The sequence below is a fragment of the Littorina saxatilis genome, linkage group LG7 (genome assembly GCF_037325665.1).
Source record: "Littorina saxatilis isolate snail1 linkage group LG7, US_GU_Lsax_2.0, whole genome shotgun sequence".
Lineage (NCBI taxonomy): Eukaryota > Metazoa > Mollusca > Gastropoda > Littorinimorpha > Littorinidae > Littorina > Littorina saxatilis.
The window spans coordinates 43,917,120-43,932,119 of NC_090251.1; the positions used below are offsets into that span (position 1 = coordinate 43,917,120).

The window sequence follows — 15,000 nt, forward strand, 5'->3', positions numbered from 1 at the left end:
GTTTCTGGCACTAACAAAACAAAGGCGTGATAGTCAAACTCCCACTTCTCTGAAGTATATCATCAGTGCGAAAAGTGTGCTACATAACGAATTCAAACGCCTATCCATGCAGAAAACAACAAGCGTATGGTTTTTGTTTTTGTGTGTGAAACAATTAACATGTGGTTTGTTTTGTTTTTTTGTTGCCATTTCTATTTAAACAAAAACAACAACCAAGAATGGTAGGTTATTGAAACGTTTAATTTATGACAAAACAAAACGTCACATTTTTTTTAATATAAATTAAAACGTTCCAATAACTTCATGGACGACATTCTGGTGGCGACCGAAACCTGGAAGGAACATTTGGCTGCGCTGGAGGCTGTGTTGCGGCGCCTTGAGCAGGCCAATCTCTCTGCCAGACCGATGAAGTGCTTCGTTGGGTTCGAGGAGTTGAGTTTCTTGGGTCACGTGGTGAGGAAGGGTGAGATCTTACCTGAGGACAACAAGCTGCAGAAAATTGACGAGGCTCCGGTTCCAGAGACCAAGAAGCAAGTTCGGGCGTTCCTTGGTCTAGCCGGATACTACCGGAAGTTCATCCCAAATTTCTCTGCAATTGCTCTGCCGCTCTCTGATCTGACAAAGAAGAATTCTCCCAACACCGTGGTTTGGACAGCCGAGTGTGAGAAGGCATTCAGGGCTCTGAAAGCCAGGCTGACCTCAAAGCCAGTTTTGCAACTGCCGGATCTGTCGCAGTCATTCACGCTCCGGACGGATGCCTCTGATCATGGACTGGGAGCTGTGCTTATGCAAGAAAAGGATGGCGTGTTCCACCCTGTCGCCTACGCCAGCCGGAAGTTGTCCCCCCCGGAGAGCAAGTACTCCACCATTGAACGTGAGTGTCTGGCCGTTGTATGGGCTACCCAGAAGTTCCAGCCATTTCTGTACGGACAGACGTTTGTGTTGGAGACAGATCACCAACCACTGCGTTACCTGCAGACAGCAAAGGTGGTGAACAGCAGGCTCATGCGCTGGAGTTTGTTGTTGCAAGCCTACAGTTTCACCGTGCGGGTGATTCCCGGTAGTCGCAACGTGGGAGCCGACTACCTCAGTCGGGCATGCGTTGAAGAGGGATCTTTTGCCGTGTAGACAGATGTCTATGCTTAACTTGGGGGGCATTGTCGCGGACAGTTGTATGTAGTTATAAGGTTCCTTGGTCGGGCGTTGCTGACAGGTACCTGTGTCAAGGTGGGAAGACCTGTAGCTGGGCTTAGCTCAGTGATTCGCGCCTTGCACGCTTTGCACGCATTGCACGGGACGTTCACGGTAGGCTGCGCGCTATTTGTAGAGTTCACCGGTTACCTGGTTGCTGACTGTAAAATTCATAGGCATTCTTTTTTCTGTCTCGGCCGAGACCAGATGTTTGTTCGAACGGCTTCGAAATTCGTGTGTGAATTGTCGTTTGAGTTCGAAGTTATTTTCAGTAGTAATGTACGTCTACTGTGGACTTTGTTAAAGTCGGTTGCGTAAAGTGCGCGATGTTTTTCATTAGCCTGTGTGAGGTAAGTCAAATTTCTTGGTCTAATTGGATAGACTTTTGTCAGTTTTTGCTGAAGGTGAATTAGCGGCCGGTGGCAGGGGACAGGGAACCTACATTAGTTACCAGTTGTACTGTTTTGTCTCGTCTTTGTGTTGTTGTAAATAGTGTTCATCATAGGGTTTAAAAGGAAATCATTATAATGGTAAATTATATCGTAGAAGGAAACCAAAGTTTAGTCATTGTGCTTCCTCCTCATCCCTAATAATGATGTCTATTGGAGGAGGAAGTCACGTGTCTTATATTTTTGGGGAGAATATTGACTTTGGCCTTCTAGGCTTTCAGTGTTTACTGTCGAAGACAGACCGGACGGGAAGGTGCGAACCCTAGCTTCACAGCATGGAGGAGGCTCCACCACGCTGCTGCTTGAGCAGCCAGTTTGGACTCTCGCATCGTCACCCCCACGCTGCTGTGTGAGCAGCCCCTCTGGATCTTCTCCGAGGCTTCATTACGCTGTTTTGAGCAGCTATCTTGTAACGTCACAGCGGCGCAACCACGCTGCTGTTGGGCAGCAACATCGAACCGGCGCCGTCGCTGCAGAGTGTGTGCCGTGTGACAGCTCTTAACTGGGCTGATTCTCTCACCCCCGCGACAGAGACGCAGGTGTCGACCCGAGGGCGCACCCCCCCCCTGAATTCGTCGAACGTGTAGATAAGTACTTTCTTACGATAGATATCATTTATGGAATGAGGAGGGCCTTTATGACGTACGTGCTTTGTGTTTGACTGTCCTGATTGTCTCGTATGTCGTTTGTTGACATTATTTTGACTGTTGTGTACTTTCTCATGTTCATTATGTTCATCCTCATGCATTCGTGGTAACCCTTTCATTGTTCCATCCATCGTCACCCCCATATTTCACCCAACTGGGAACTATTAAATACTTTCATTTATTTACATCGGTGTTCTGTGAGTGCTGTGTGGTGTGGCCAAAGTTTTTGTGTGAAAAACTAAACATGCAAACGTGCATGCACGCGACACCTACCATTCGTGGGTTTTTTATTCAGAATTTTGGAACGTTGGCAGTCTATCTCATTTCTCTTCAATTTACCTCTCTGCCTTCCTGCCCCTTGGCACGCTTGAAGGAAGAAAACTTTGGGTTTGTCAGGGAGAGAAGGACAGCTGTGTGGTTTCAGATGGTTGGTGAGCTCTAGGATCTCCACTCCCACGCCATTGCTGCCGTAGACTTTTCCCAGACTGCCGTGCGACAGGATGCAGCAAACGAAGCAGTCAAAACGTCGATGGTCTCGTGTGGCCATGTCATACATGATGTGAATCATTTCGGTGTTTGTCAAATTGTCACGGCACTCCACTTTAAAATCCAGGCCTTTGAACGTGAGTTCTAATGCATCTGAAAATGAGGTATTGTGTTTAAAAGGTTGTGTGCGCCGATACTGACCTAGTGAACGACTGCAGAATGCGTGGTCAAATTAAAACGGCAGTTCAAGATTACATCCAGACTTTCAAACGTGAGTTTGATTACATCTAGAAGTGCAAAACAGCAAAACTGTATTGTACTCTGATAATAAATTACTAAAAATACACGGTGATATTTTCACGGTACTGTACAATAACATGTAGGCCTCCAAACGTGAGCTTCAGTGCATCTGTAAATGAAAAATACAGTGAACAGTCATTTGCACTGATACTAATTCATAAAATACTATGCAGTTAAAAACATACAACACCTTATTCTAACAAAAGTAGTGGAGTCTTGCACACAGACGTGTCACGGGCTGAAAACGATGGAAACGTTACAATTAAGTTATAAGGCGTGACTTTTTTCAGTGGCTGTGATAATTGTCTTCGTCATGTTTGTACTTTCTCCATGAGGATTATAACTCCATTCATGACAAAGAATACATAAGGCATTCATACTCTACACTCCATTACCAACACACAGCTAAATGAAATTACAGAGCACAGTGATACATCCGCAACAAACAGATATCCAGACAAATAACAGGAAATATATATAGCATATAAATTATAATACATAACAGAAAGATCACAATCACTCAGCATTTTGCAAATAACTCAAAAACAGATGTATGCAATGAAACTGTTTGTTTTTAATGTGTGTCAGTAATACCTCTATCAGCATCAGTGCCAGAGCGTGTTTCCCATTTTGCAGAATTCGGTCCACTGTTGGCGAAATCTCTGTTGTTTATGATTAAACAAATTCCTGCAACATAAATTAAGTCATAAAGGTTAATTTGTTTTGAGTCTTAATGAAAGAAAATAGCCACCTAAACTGTAGTGTTAAAGTCCCTCTTCGCGCGGCAGATTTGTTCTGACACACCCCACATGTAATAAGCTAACCAGATAGTGAGTGATGCTATGCAAACAAAAAGGTAGGCCTAACTGGAATTGGTAATTTGCTTTGAGGTTCACGGTTTTCAGGTGCCGAATCACAAAACGTCACAGGGCTACATGTTCGTGTTTCATTGAAAACAGTCGAACCCGCCCTGGCGACCACCTCCAGATTAACAACCTCCTGCCTAATACGACCACCCCGAAGGATCCCAACAGATTGTTTCTAAATATTCACCTTTCCATGGAAATCACCAGTCCTTTCTCTAACGAACGCTTTTGGTTAGTCTCTTGGGCGGTCGTTAAAGACATGTTCAACTGTACCACAAAAAGTGTCTGTGTCAAAAGGATTACCTTTTGGGCTGGATAACATTGGGTAAGTAAGGTCGTCATCTTCATAGTCTTCATAGCCGTCCTCATCAGGCATCATGGCTTCTGCCATGACTTTGAGCCTAGATTGTACCTTTCAGCGGAATCTACCACCACAAAAAAGCGTACAGTTAGGCGTCCTAACAATCACACAAAAATAGAACCACCACATAACCCACATCCGTACACACAAAAATAAAATATATAAATTAATAATACATAAATAAATAAATAATAAATAACATTAATAAATAAATGTATAAAAAATAAAAAATAAATACATGTCAATTATACGTACCTTTATTACACGTATACACATTTTTTTTAACAAAGAAAGACATACAATCACATTGAAAAAAGAAGATAAATATACATTACATAATGTATCACTAAATTTTAAAAAATAGATTTAAAAGCACAAAACAAAATAACACCACTAACACTTCCTATCTTAAAAGGTTTGCAGCAGTAAATTGTTGTGGTATTTTTGTGATAAAGCTGCGAGATTTTTCTATTCGCAATATACGTACACCTTTCACACCCTGATGTTGTGTTCACTTTTCACTTTCGTCTAGCTGACAGACAATATCAAATATGAAGTTGCTTATACATCATTTACGGTAGCTGTTGCAGGTGAAATAGTGTACCTCTTTCAATCAGTTCGCCATGACAGCCCCACAGAACAAAACTGGCTTCTCAATGCAATCATGATTATGAACAGTTAAAATACTTTGTCAATCAACAATCATCTCCCCTATTAATGCTGATGGGGTCTATGTCACCCAAAAGAGTGGGATTCCCTGTAGGTGGAGTTCCTGGAGGGGGATTCCCTGTATACAGTGAATCCCACAGGGTGGAGTTTTTCAATAAATCTTGCAAACCATACTCGAATTTCTAAGAAATATCAAAAAAGATTGAAAAACATCAAATTCTACCGATGTCGCCAAGCATCATGTGACTTTCAGCGATATCAGCGACACGATACAGGAACTAAATCCTGTGGTATTCCCTGTATACAGGGAATCCCCCTCCAGGAACTCCACCTACAGGGAATCCCACTCTTTTGGTCGACATAGACCCCATCAGCCCTATTAACCCCCAGTCCCCACTACATCCCCGCCTAAATCAAAGATGTGACTACCCCCAACCTTACTACATTACATGTCACTCTTTCCCATTAGTTTCTATTCTCAGACAGTTCGAAAATATTTTCGAACTGCGTGAGAACGCAATTTCCAGAAACCCGGATCCATATGACATACAAGGCTGGAATGTAGACAAGAACAAGCGATATCTGAGGAGGTCTTTTCTTCCTTATTTTTTTCTCTCTCAAGGCGGTATTCAGACACATATCCAGAATATCAATATGTAAAAGCGTGTATACAATACCCGCGCGTTATGTGAAAAAGCACAGTAATTAAGTTCCGTCCACAAATGGTTCAACTGAAACAATTAGCTTGCATTCCGCGACTCTGCTGATTAGCATAGTGGTAACACTCGGCTGTCCCTCATAATCTATTCGACTCCGTTCAGCAGCTGCTTAAACTTCACAAAAAGAATTTAAACGAAAACATTATCACGCCAGAGTAGACAGCACTATCGTTTCTCTTTTGTCTACCTGTCAGCCTGACTTTGTCGCTTCGCAGGAAGATGACGAAGTTGACTTCGATTGCTACATGATGAGTTCATCTGCACCAGAAATATCACGCAATAGTTTCTAAAATAAAACACCGGGATTTCCCGAAAATCGTTGCTTGCATGAAATAGGTATGTGCTTTTGGTTTTGCAGCCTTGAACTTCAAATCGGTGCATAGACCGCATTCATTATACTTGTAGAATAATAATAGAAAAGAATCCCACGAAACAAAACAAAACAATACAAAACAAAACAGATAATTAGTTATTGGAACGTTTATCTTTTGACAAAAAGGACGTCCACAAATACATCAACCTAAAAAGATAAAGATTTATTTTTCTCCCTCTGGCCCTCTTGCCATAGATCAAATCCAACGCATACACAGCTTAATCTTTCATTTTTTTGTTTCATTTTTCATAATTATTTGTCTGTCACACAGGATTAAGGTCCAACTTATATTTCGTCAAAATACGTTTGAAATATATTAAGACCACTGATTGGCTCGATGTTCTTCTCAATGTCTTGTTTAGAGAACGTACGATTCAAACTCCGTTCGGTGAATGCTATCTCGTTCATACCAATATGCGTTTGGGAAACATGACAGGTGTTTCTTTGCGATAAAAGGATGACATTGGTTGTCGATTTTGCGAAGATCACACACTCATACACACACACACACACACACACTCACACACACACACACACACACACACACACACACACACACATATGCACGCACACAGTATTAAGGTCCAACATATATTTCGTCAAAGTACGTTTAAAAAACAATAAATACCAAAGATTACCAACAAGGGAAAGATAGATCTGGTCAATTTCAATGGAGAAGAAACACGAATGCCAAAAGTTAAATTACAGAAGATCTGCAAACGTAACAGACACACACAATCATGCAGACACACAACAACGAAACACACACACACACACACACAAACACACACTGACACGCAAATACAGACACAGTCACACACACACACACAACATACAATATCAACACCACCATAAACAGCAAGGAGTATGACAAGGAGTATGTCAAGGAATGCCAATTTGAACGTTTGTAAACAAACAAGAAAGACACGTACACAGACAACCAAACACACACAGACACGCACACACACACACACACACTGCAAAAATGCAATATCAACAGCAAACAACAACACCATCAACAACAAGGAGTCTGTCAAGGAACGCCAGTTTGAACGTGTGTAAACACACACCGAATTATCAAACATTACCAAAGAGCATTTTGAGGACATTAAGCAGTATTTGGACTTGAAACATGGAGGAACATCTACATGTATAAGTTGGCTTGAGAAAAGAGTGGAAAAATGCTGCAATTCTTTGCAATCGGATCAGACGACCGCTTCAGTGTCAGCGGGCTGGATTGCAGTCAAACAGTATCACAACAACAAAAACAACATTCGAGTTGTTCAAAGAAGGTATCACCCTCAGCAGTAATAATTCAATCAACACTTTTATAACCTTTCTTATTACATGGTCTTTGCAGAGTTCAGGTAAACGAAAACATCGTATGTATTTTTCATCTTTTTAACACAAAATCTTCTAGATTATCTTATGTATGTGGTTGTTGTTTATGAAATGTAAGCTAATAATGCTTGTATTTTATTTCTTACGAGGAAACGTTTTATATGTAAAATGTTGAATTTTAATGTCCAATGGGTTTTTTTTTTTAGGTAAAGCGCCATGAGACTGTTATCTGGCGGTGAACAGCGCTATAGAAGAATGTTTTATTATTATTATGAGTGGTGGGCGGGGATGTAGCTCAGTCGGTAGCGCGCTGGATTTGTATCCAGTTGGCCGCTGTCAGCGTGAGTTCGTCCCCACGTTCGGCGAGAGATTTATTTCTCAGAGTCAACTTTGTGTGCAGACTCTCCTCGGTGACCGAACACCCCCGTGTGTACACGCAAGCACAAGACCAAGTGCGCACGAAAAAGATCCTGTAATCCATGTCAGAGTTCGGTGGGTTATAGAAACACAAAAATACCCTGCATGCTCCCTCCGAAAACGGCGTATGGCTGCCTAAATGGCGGGGTAAAAAACAGTCATACACGTAAAATTCCACTCGTGCAAAAAACACGAGTGTACGTGGGAGTTTCAGCCCACGAACGCAGAAGAAGAAGATTATGAGTGGTAGTACTAGTGTCCATCATCACCTCTCTTAGGCCAAAAAAAAAATAGGTGTGGTTACGGTAACATAGCCAAAAAAAATAGGGTAGGTAGGCAATCACTTTTTTTTTTAAACTTTTTTTTCTAATGTGTACAAATTAAACCTACTTGACAGGGAAATAAGTGTGCGACTCGGGCGATTTCGCTTTCATTGCGTTTTCTGCACTCGTTTTTTTTTGTTTTACAAATGTAATAAAAAGTTATAGGGTCGGCCCCTAAAAATAGGGTAGGTCGGGTTACCGTAACCACACCTATTTTTTTTTTAGGCCTTAAAGCTTTGAGGGCTCATGGTTGATATATATATACTTTCTCGACATGTCTGTGATTATTTGCTAACAGTCAGCATATTAGATATAACTACTACTGTTTCCCGAGCCTGTACGTCACCTGAAATATAACTGGCAGTTCTTAATGGACCCATACACACTATTCTAGTCTGTCGATCAGCCGACCCTTGCAATCTACCTGCAGCCAGGCACTCACAGTTCACTATAGAAAAAGGTCCCACAAGTGTGTTCGAAACATAACCATAGTACGATACTACTACAGTATCATACAGTATCGATCATGCAGGATGAAAGTCGCTTGTTCATTTCAATGCTTGTTCTTCTCTCAGGTGCAAGGAGACTGGTTCCGAATAACTCTCACTTGCTCTATTACACATATCCAGAAGTGCATTAAACTACAAGTAGTATTCATTCACTTGTGACATATCCTATGCATTTAGAGCGATTATTTCCCTTTGTTTGTTAGATCACAGTTCGGTACGTTATGCTTGAGCAACTTTCTTTCGACACGAAATAGCGAGTGAATGACGTAGAGCCTGACTTTCATTCGGCAAAGTCGACTTCACGAAGCTCGCTGCACGCAGCCTTGACACTGAACTTTCTGTAAAAACACTTTGCAAAGTCTACGCGAAGTTCGTTTCGGGCTGAATTCAGGACAGCTTCGACAGTGCATTTATCACAGAACAAAAGACGACTTCTCTGTTGATTCGTCTTTGCCTCGGCTTCACGAAGGGAGTTTCACACACACAAAAGTGTCGGTGGTGTCTCCTAAGGATGTGTCCGGGAACAGGTGGCCATACTGACCATGTCATGGTGAGCCGGATCTGCTGGGCCTGAGGTCTTGAGCATTGTTGGAGTCCTCGTTCAACCATTTGCGACAAGAGAAGAAGGTAGGTGAATGGGTCTCCATGTTGGTTATCACCACGTGGTCCAAAAACCAAGCGGGAGCGATGCCACTGTTGTCGTGCTCTATGTGGACTTGTGTCAGTTCGCCTGTCATGGAATTTTCAAAACAGATCTTAGCGAAAAGTAAAAAAAAGTTAAACAACAAAGGATTACTGTACTCACCGATACAAGAACGACACAGGACGATACGAATTTTCGCTTATGAAAGCTTCATCAGGAAAAACAAGAACACAAAAGACAACAAAAAGCAGACGCAACACGGAACGAAAAAGGTTTAAAAGAAAATGGAGAAAGTAAAAGTAAAAGTAAAAAAAACAAGCTTTCGAAAAAAAGCCTCAATTTTGCTTAATTGCAAAACAAATAAGTAAAATCTGCCAGTAAATTAACTCAATGACATTAAAATGCACTATAAGCTGTATCACGTTTACCTCGAGTGCAATCATGACTGGTAGTTATTTTCCCTACTTTATTTCATACTGCAAAATGTTTTTGCCAGATAAATTCACTTAACATCGTAACAAACTTTAAGAAGTATTTGGGCTCTTGTGTAGAAACAGATAAAAGCAAAGTTCGCCCCCCCCCCCCTCCACCCATCCCCATCCCACACACACACACCCACACTTCAATGTCAAAGTAAAGCAGATCTTGTCATTAAGACAATTCGGAGATCAAAAATGAACATACCCAGATCCAACGCCTCCAATTCAAATTTATCTCCATTGCCAGATTCAAAGAGGTTTCGTCCTCGTTTCTTCAAGGGACGCTTTCCCGTGTCACCATTTTCTCCATAAATGCAAATGGAGACATTGGCATCGGTGCCTCCCCCTTGAACTTCCACTGTAAACACTGCCACTTCGTACATCACTGGAGTCAGATCTGCAATGGTAGAATATGTAAAAGATTGTGCAATTGTAGTATAAGGCCAAATACAAATATATGTTGGTTTAGGGTAACCCGACCGACCCTATTTCTTCCCGCCGACCCTAAAACTTTTTTTTAATTTCTCAAAAAAAACCCCAACCTTTTGGCACATTTTGCGAACCATACCGAGACTAAGGGAAGTAACCTCCTTAAAAATCGACTAAAGAAAAAAACAAAAAAACAAAGCCGACCTACCGACCCTATTTTTTTGGGTCACGTTACCCTAAACCAACATATATTTTTGTTTGGCCTAAGTAAGATGGTGCAATGGTAGCATATAAGTAAGATTGTGCAATGGTAATATGAGTAAGATTTTTCAATTGTAGAATAAGTAAGATTTTGAAATGGTAAAACATGTAAGATTTTAGAATGGTAGATTAAGTAAGAGTTTGCAATGGTAGGATATAAGTAAGATTTTGCAAGTGTAGTATAAGTAAGATTGTGCAATGGTAGTATAAGTAAGATTTTGCAAATGTAGAAAAAGTAAGATTTTGCAATGGTTGAACAAGTAAGATTGTGCAATGGTAGAATAAATAAGATTTTGGAATGGTAGTATAAGTAAGATTTTGCAGTGGTAGTATAAGTAAGATTTTGCAATGGTAGAATATAAGTAAGATTTTGCAATTGCAGAATAAGGAAGATTTTGCAATGGTAGAATATAAGTAAGATTTTGCAATTGCAGAATAAGGAAGATTTTGCAGTGGTAGTATAAGTAAGATTTTGCAATGGTAGAAAAAAGTAAGATTTTGCAATGGCAGAATAAGTAAGATTTTGCAGTGGTAGAATAAGTAAGATTTTTCAACGGTTGTATAAGTAAGATTTTGCAATGGCAGTATAAGTACGATTTTGCAATGGTACAGTTCCACTCAAGTGATCAAGTTATCTAATGGTACATTTGCAGTAACCGATATAGTCAGCACTTTCTAAAAACAAGTTGTCAATTATTACGGACTGCTGAGACATGTATGAACTATAATTATGGGCGGGGATGTAGCTCAGTCGGTAGCGCGCTGGATTTGTATCCAGTTGGCCGCTGTCAGCGTGAGTTCGTCCCCACGTTCGGCGAGAGATTTATTTCTCAGAGTCAACTTTGTGTGCAGACTCTCCTCGGCGTCCGAACACCCCCGTGTGTACACGCAATCACAAGACCAAGTGCGCACAAAAAAATCCTGTAATCCATGTCAGAGTTCGGTGGGTTATAGAAACACGAAAATACCCAGCATGCTTCCTCCGAAAACGGCGTATGGCTTCCTAAATGGCGGGGTAAAAAACGGTCATACATGTAAAATTCCACTCGTGCAAAAAACACGAGTGTACGTGGGAGTTTCAGCCCACGAACGCAGAAGAAGAACTATAATTATTGCTTGCTTCCATTACTTTGCAAGACCGCTCCGTGCTTCTTTTTTCTTCACTATCAGAGCTTGATTTCTGCAAGATGTTACATTTCCATTGTGATTAGAGAGGGCCCCAAAGGGGGGGGGGGGGGAGGGGGGATATCATCACGATCACGGGAAGGGAAATTTTAGCTTTCACAATCACAGTTACCTTGATTTTTGTTTTCACGATCACAAATAGAGGATCATAGTGATACAGCTGTGAAAAATGTACGTTGAAAATAAAATGCTTTGCAGTAATGCCCATCACGATCACGAGACTTGATTTTTTTGTCATCACGGATCACGGGCAAAGTCCCATCACGATCACAGAAATGGAAATGTCGGCAATCACGGTCACAGAAAGGTCAAAAACCGCCAATCACGATCACGATTTTAAACCCTTTGGGGCCATCATTAGAGTCCCAAGACTTGCCTGTAGGAATATTTTATCTGACGGTTAACATGAACTCGTCATGGTTAAACAAATAATGAAAAAGTGGCATCACACGAGAAAAAAAATCCAAGAACTATGAAGCAAGCATCAAGAAAACATTATAAGGTGCAGATGAGTTATAAAAGTCGCACTATGACCTTCCATCCATCACTACAGCAGGACAGAACCCTTTTTAGTGTCTTTTATAACAGTCATGAACACTTAGTAATCAATCTGTACACAAGAGCTCACGGTGATGCACGAAAGTGGTCATGACATGTGTACTAACAGAATCAATTGGAGAAAGAAAAATGTATGTACACATTTGAACACAAAAACTATTCAGAGTCACACATTCTCAACAAAAACCCTCCAGCTTGTCCAAAAAAAACCGTGATTCGAAATGCTTACTTCTTGCCTTGGCCCAGTGAGTTTCTTCTGACCGCAAAGCACAGCACACTTTGCCGTCATTTCCAGAGATAGGTAACGGTAAGACCTTTATCCAAGAGTCGCAAGGAAACGTTGTCCTGAGAAGAAGAACAACACCCACAAGGTATTGGATCATTTTTACAAAGAATTCTCATTATAAGGCCAAACACACGTTCAAAAACATTCTAGAAATATAAATAATGTATACAAGTACTGACACAGACAAAGAAATGCAGATATACACACACAAAGATGCAACAACAATAAAAATTAACCCGCTTCCCAGATGCTGCACCTTCTTCCCGGTGTAACGAAACCAGGTTTCGCCTGAAACCAGCTTTCCCATTCCGATTCGGCCTTGTTGATCTCGTATAAACTCCACACTGTCCCCCCCCCCTCCTCTCCTCTCCCTTCCAAATAACTGCTGATTGACCTTAGGCACTTTACATTCATGGGGTCAAATTCGTTCAACAAAAATAAAATGGTATTCTAACTTAAAAATTTGCTTCATCACAAAATCCTTCCATTATCATTCAAGGGACGTAACTACTCGGTGCACGTTATCGATGGAATCGAATTTTAGGGTGAAATCTATGGAGTTTTAACACCAATTTCTTTCACTTGCAAGAAACTGACCTGCTATTCTCACTCAAAAAAGTGTACCTCTTTAATTTTACCTGGAAACAAAATGTCAGTCTCGGGTATACATTAAATAAGAAAGCTCGTTATAACGTTTTGTTTGCTTCTTTAGACAGCAATATAGCTGGTTAGTGTTGTATATTTAGTACCTTTCAAAATGTTAGCAAAGAAAAGATCAACACACACACACACACACACACACACACACACACACACACACACACACACACACACACACACACACACACACAAAACCCACAAAAACATTAAAAAATAAAATAAATAAATAAACCAAAAACATATCAACTCAGCGACACACAAAGCCTGACCTTATTCCAGAACTTGTATCCGTTACAGCGACTTGCTCACATCGCCACCTAGCCTGGTCCCCCTTTTCGATCTGAATGGGACGGTCTTCCCGCTTAGAAGCTCCTATTCTGCAGGTCTTCAGATTTCCCAAGGAAGGGGAGCTGACAGTGAAGAAATTGGTCTGCCCTCTGTAAACGAAATATTGTCAACATAACAATCTTTACGACATCACAACTTGTATTTCTGCCATGCTTATCAATGTCCTCCACACCTACCCTCTTCCCCCCCCCCCCGCCCCCGCTCCACCCCCTGCATCAACACTCTCCACTCGCAATGGATTATGCTTCAGCAGTTTGATTGTTGTTTGAGTGTTTGCTTGTGTTCTGTATTAAAAATAAAAGAATAAAAACAAGAAAAGTGGGACAATGATGACAGAAGCATTTATAAAAGAGATCAGACGAGCAATCGGAGATACACCGCATATTAGGTCGTTTTAAATCAGTTTATATTGATTTATTCAAGATTTGTTTAGCTTTCTAATTATTTCTTTCATTATCATGCATGTTCCGGATACTAAACAGTTAAAGGGTGTGTGTGTGTGTGTGTGGGGGGGGGGGGGGTGTACGAATGAAGCGAGGTTAATCACATTACCTTTTTTTTTTTAAAGAAAGAACAGAGGAGAATTACAATAATATCGAATTATGTGATGAAATAAATGGTGGGAACGATATTTTGCCAAATGTTATCTATGATTATATATTTTTTTTATATGTGTTTCTGTTTTCAAAATTAGTACAATAATTTGTATAACCATAAGATAAAAGTTTTAAGGGTTGTGCTTATTTGTTTTTGTTTTTGTTGTGTTGTTTTGTGTTCGTTTTATACATGCGTAAGTATAATACACCATCGACAAACCCTTATATCTTAGGGTAATGCTGAATAATACAATTTTTAAAAAGCAGAAGAACTTAAACAAGGATCAAACATACCTTCTGAAGATTCTGTTGTGATCTGTGTTGTCCAGCGGGAATATGTTCGACGTAGCTATGTCCCCTTCCAGGACTAACCAACCATTGTGTACAGTTCCGCTGTTTTCCTCAACCGATGTTTTGACTTCTATTTCGTACACTGTGGAAAAAAGTAAAGAGTGTTGTTTTTTCTCGCGCTGAAATAATTATAACAATGAACGGTAACTGGACTCTGACACAGAAGATTTTGAATCTGAGAGTGTGTTTTTATGTTATGTTATTTCGGTACACGAGCCAAAAGAAAACATTCTGTTTGTTGCATTCAGGTAATAAAGTTTTAATGAATTGAATTGAATTGAATTGAATTGAATATTCATTTAATCAAATAGAATATTTACAAAATATGTTCAAGTAAATCATTGCAACAGTGTCTTAACAACAGCACAGCGAATATGCCCCGTGAGCTTGTTTGGTTTTCAAGGTTAAATTCACCAGAATGGCTTTTTAGATGGTACATCTTCAATCAATCAATCAATCAATCAATCAATCAATCAATCAATATGAAGCTTATATAGCGCGTATTCCGTGGGTACAGCTCTAAGCGCTTGTCGAAAAGTTGTCAACACAGGAC

General features: G+C 40.5%; 2 protein-coding genes across 7 annotated transcripts in view; both read right to left on the reverse strand.

The window, feature by feature from the left end:
* LOC138971545 (caspase-3-like) overlaps positions 1 to 6,128 on the reverse strand; it is a 12,063-nt gene extending 5,935 nt beyond the window's left edge. Inside the window, exons 1-4 of one of the 5 annotated variants that reach the window (XM_070344292.1) lie at positions 5,876 to 6,128; positions 4,243 to 4,364; positions 3,668 to 3,760; positions 2,627 to 2,926 (exon numbers count right to left, since the gene is read on the reverse strand). In XM_070344292.1, coding sequence (XP_070200393.1) covers positions 2,627 to 2,926; positions 3,668 to 3,760; positions 4,243 to 4,330 — 481 coding nt within the window. In that variant the 5' untranslated portion in view covers positions 4,331 to 4,364; positions 5,876 to 6,128. Of the gene's footprint in view, positions 1 to 2,626; positions 2,927 to 3,667; positions 3,761 to 4,242; positions 4,365 to 4,904; positions 5,032 to 5,646; positions 5,854 to 5,875 lie in introns of those variants that run through there. The other 4 variants (XM_070344294.1, XM_070344295.1, XM_070344293.1 and 1 more) reach the window with 4 other exon arrangements.
* Positions 6,129 to 8,055: 1,927 nt separating this feature from the next.
* LOC138971544 (lipoxygenase homology domain-containing protein 1-like) overlaps positions 8,056 to 15,000 on the reverse strand; it is a 39,894-nt gene continuing 32,949 nt past the window's right edge. The window contains exons 14-19 of one of the 2 annotated variants that reach the window (XR_011457285.1): positions 14,391 to 14,529; positions 13,422 to 13,589; positions 12,436 to 12,551; positions 9,979 to 10,170; positions 8,370 to 9,381; positions 8,056 to 8,092 (exon numbers count right to left, since the gene is read on the reverse strand). Coding sequence is in view for 1 of the 2 variants with exons in the window: in XM_070344291.1 (XP_070200392.1) it covers positions 9,197 to 9,381; positions 9,979 to 10,170; positions 12,436 to 12,551; positions 13,422 to 13,589; positions 14,391 to 14,529 (800 nt within the window). In the remaining variant the exon portion in view is untranslated. Of the gene's footprint in view, positions 9,382 to 9,978; positions 10,171 to 12,435; positions 12,552 to 13,421; positions 13,590 to 14,390; positions 14,530 to 15,000 lie in introns of both variants that reach the window. The other variant, XM_070344291.1, reaches the window with a different exon arrangement.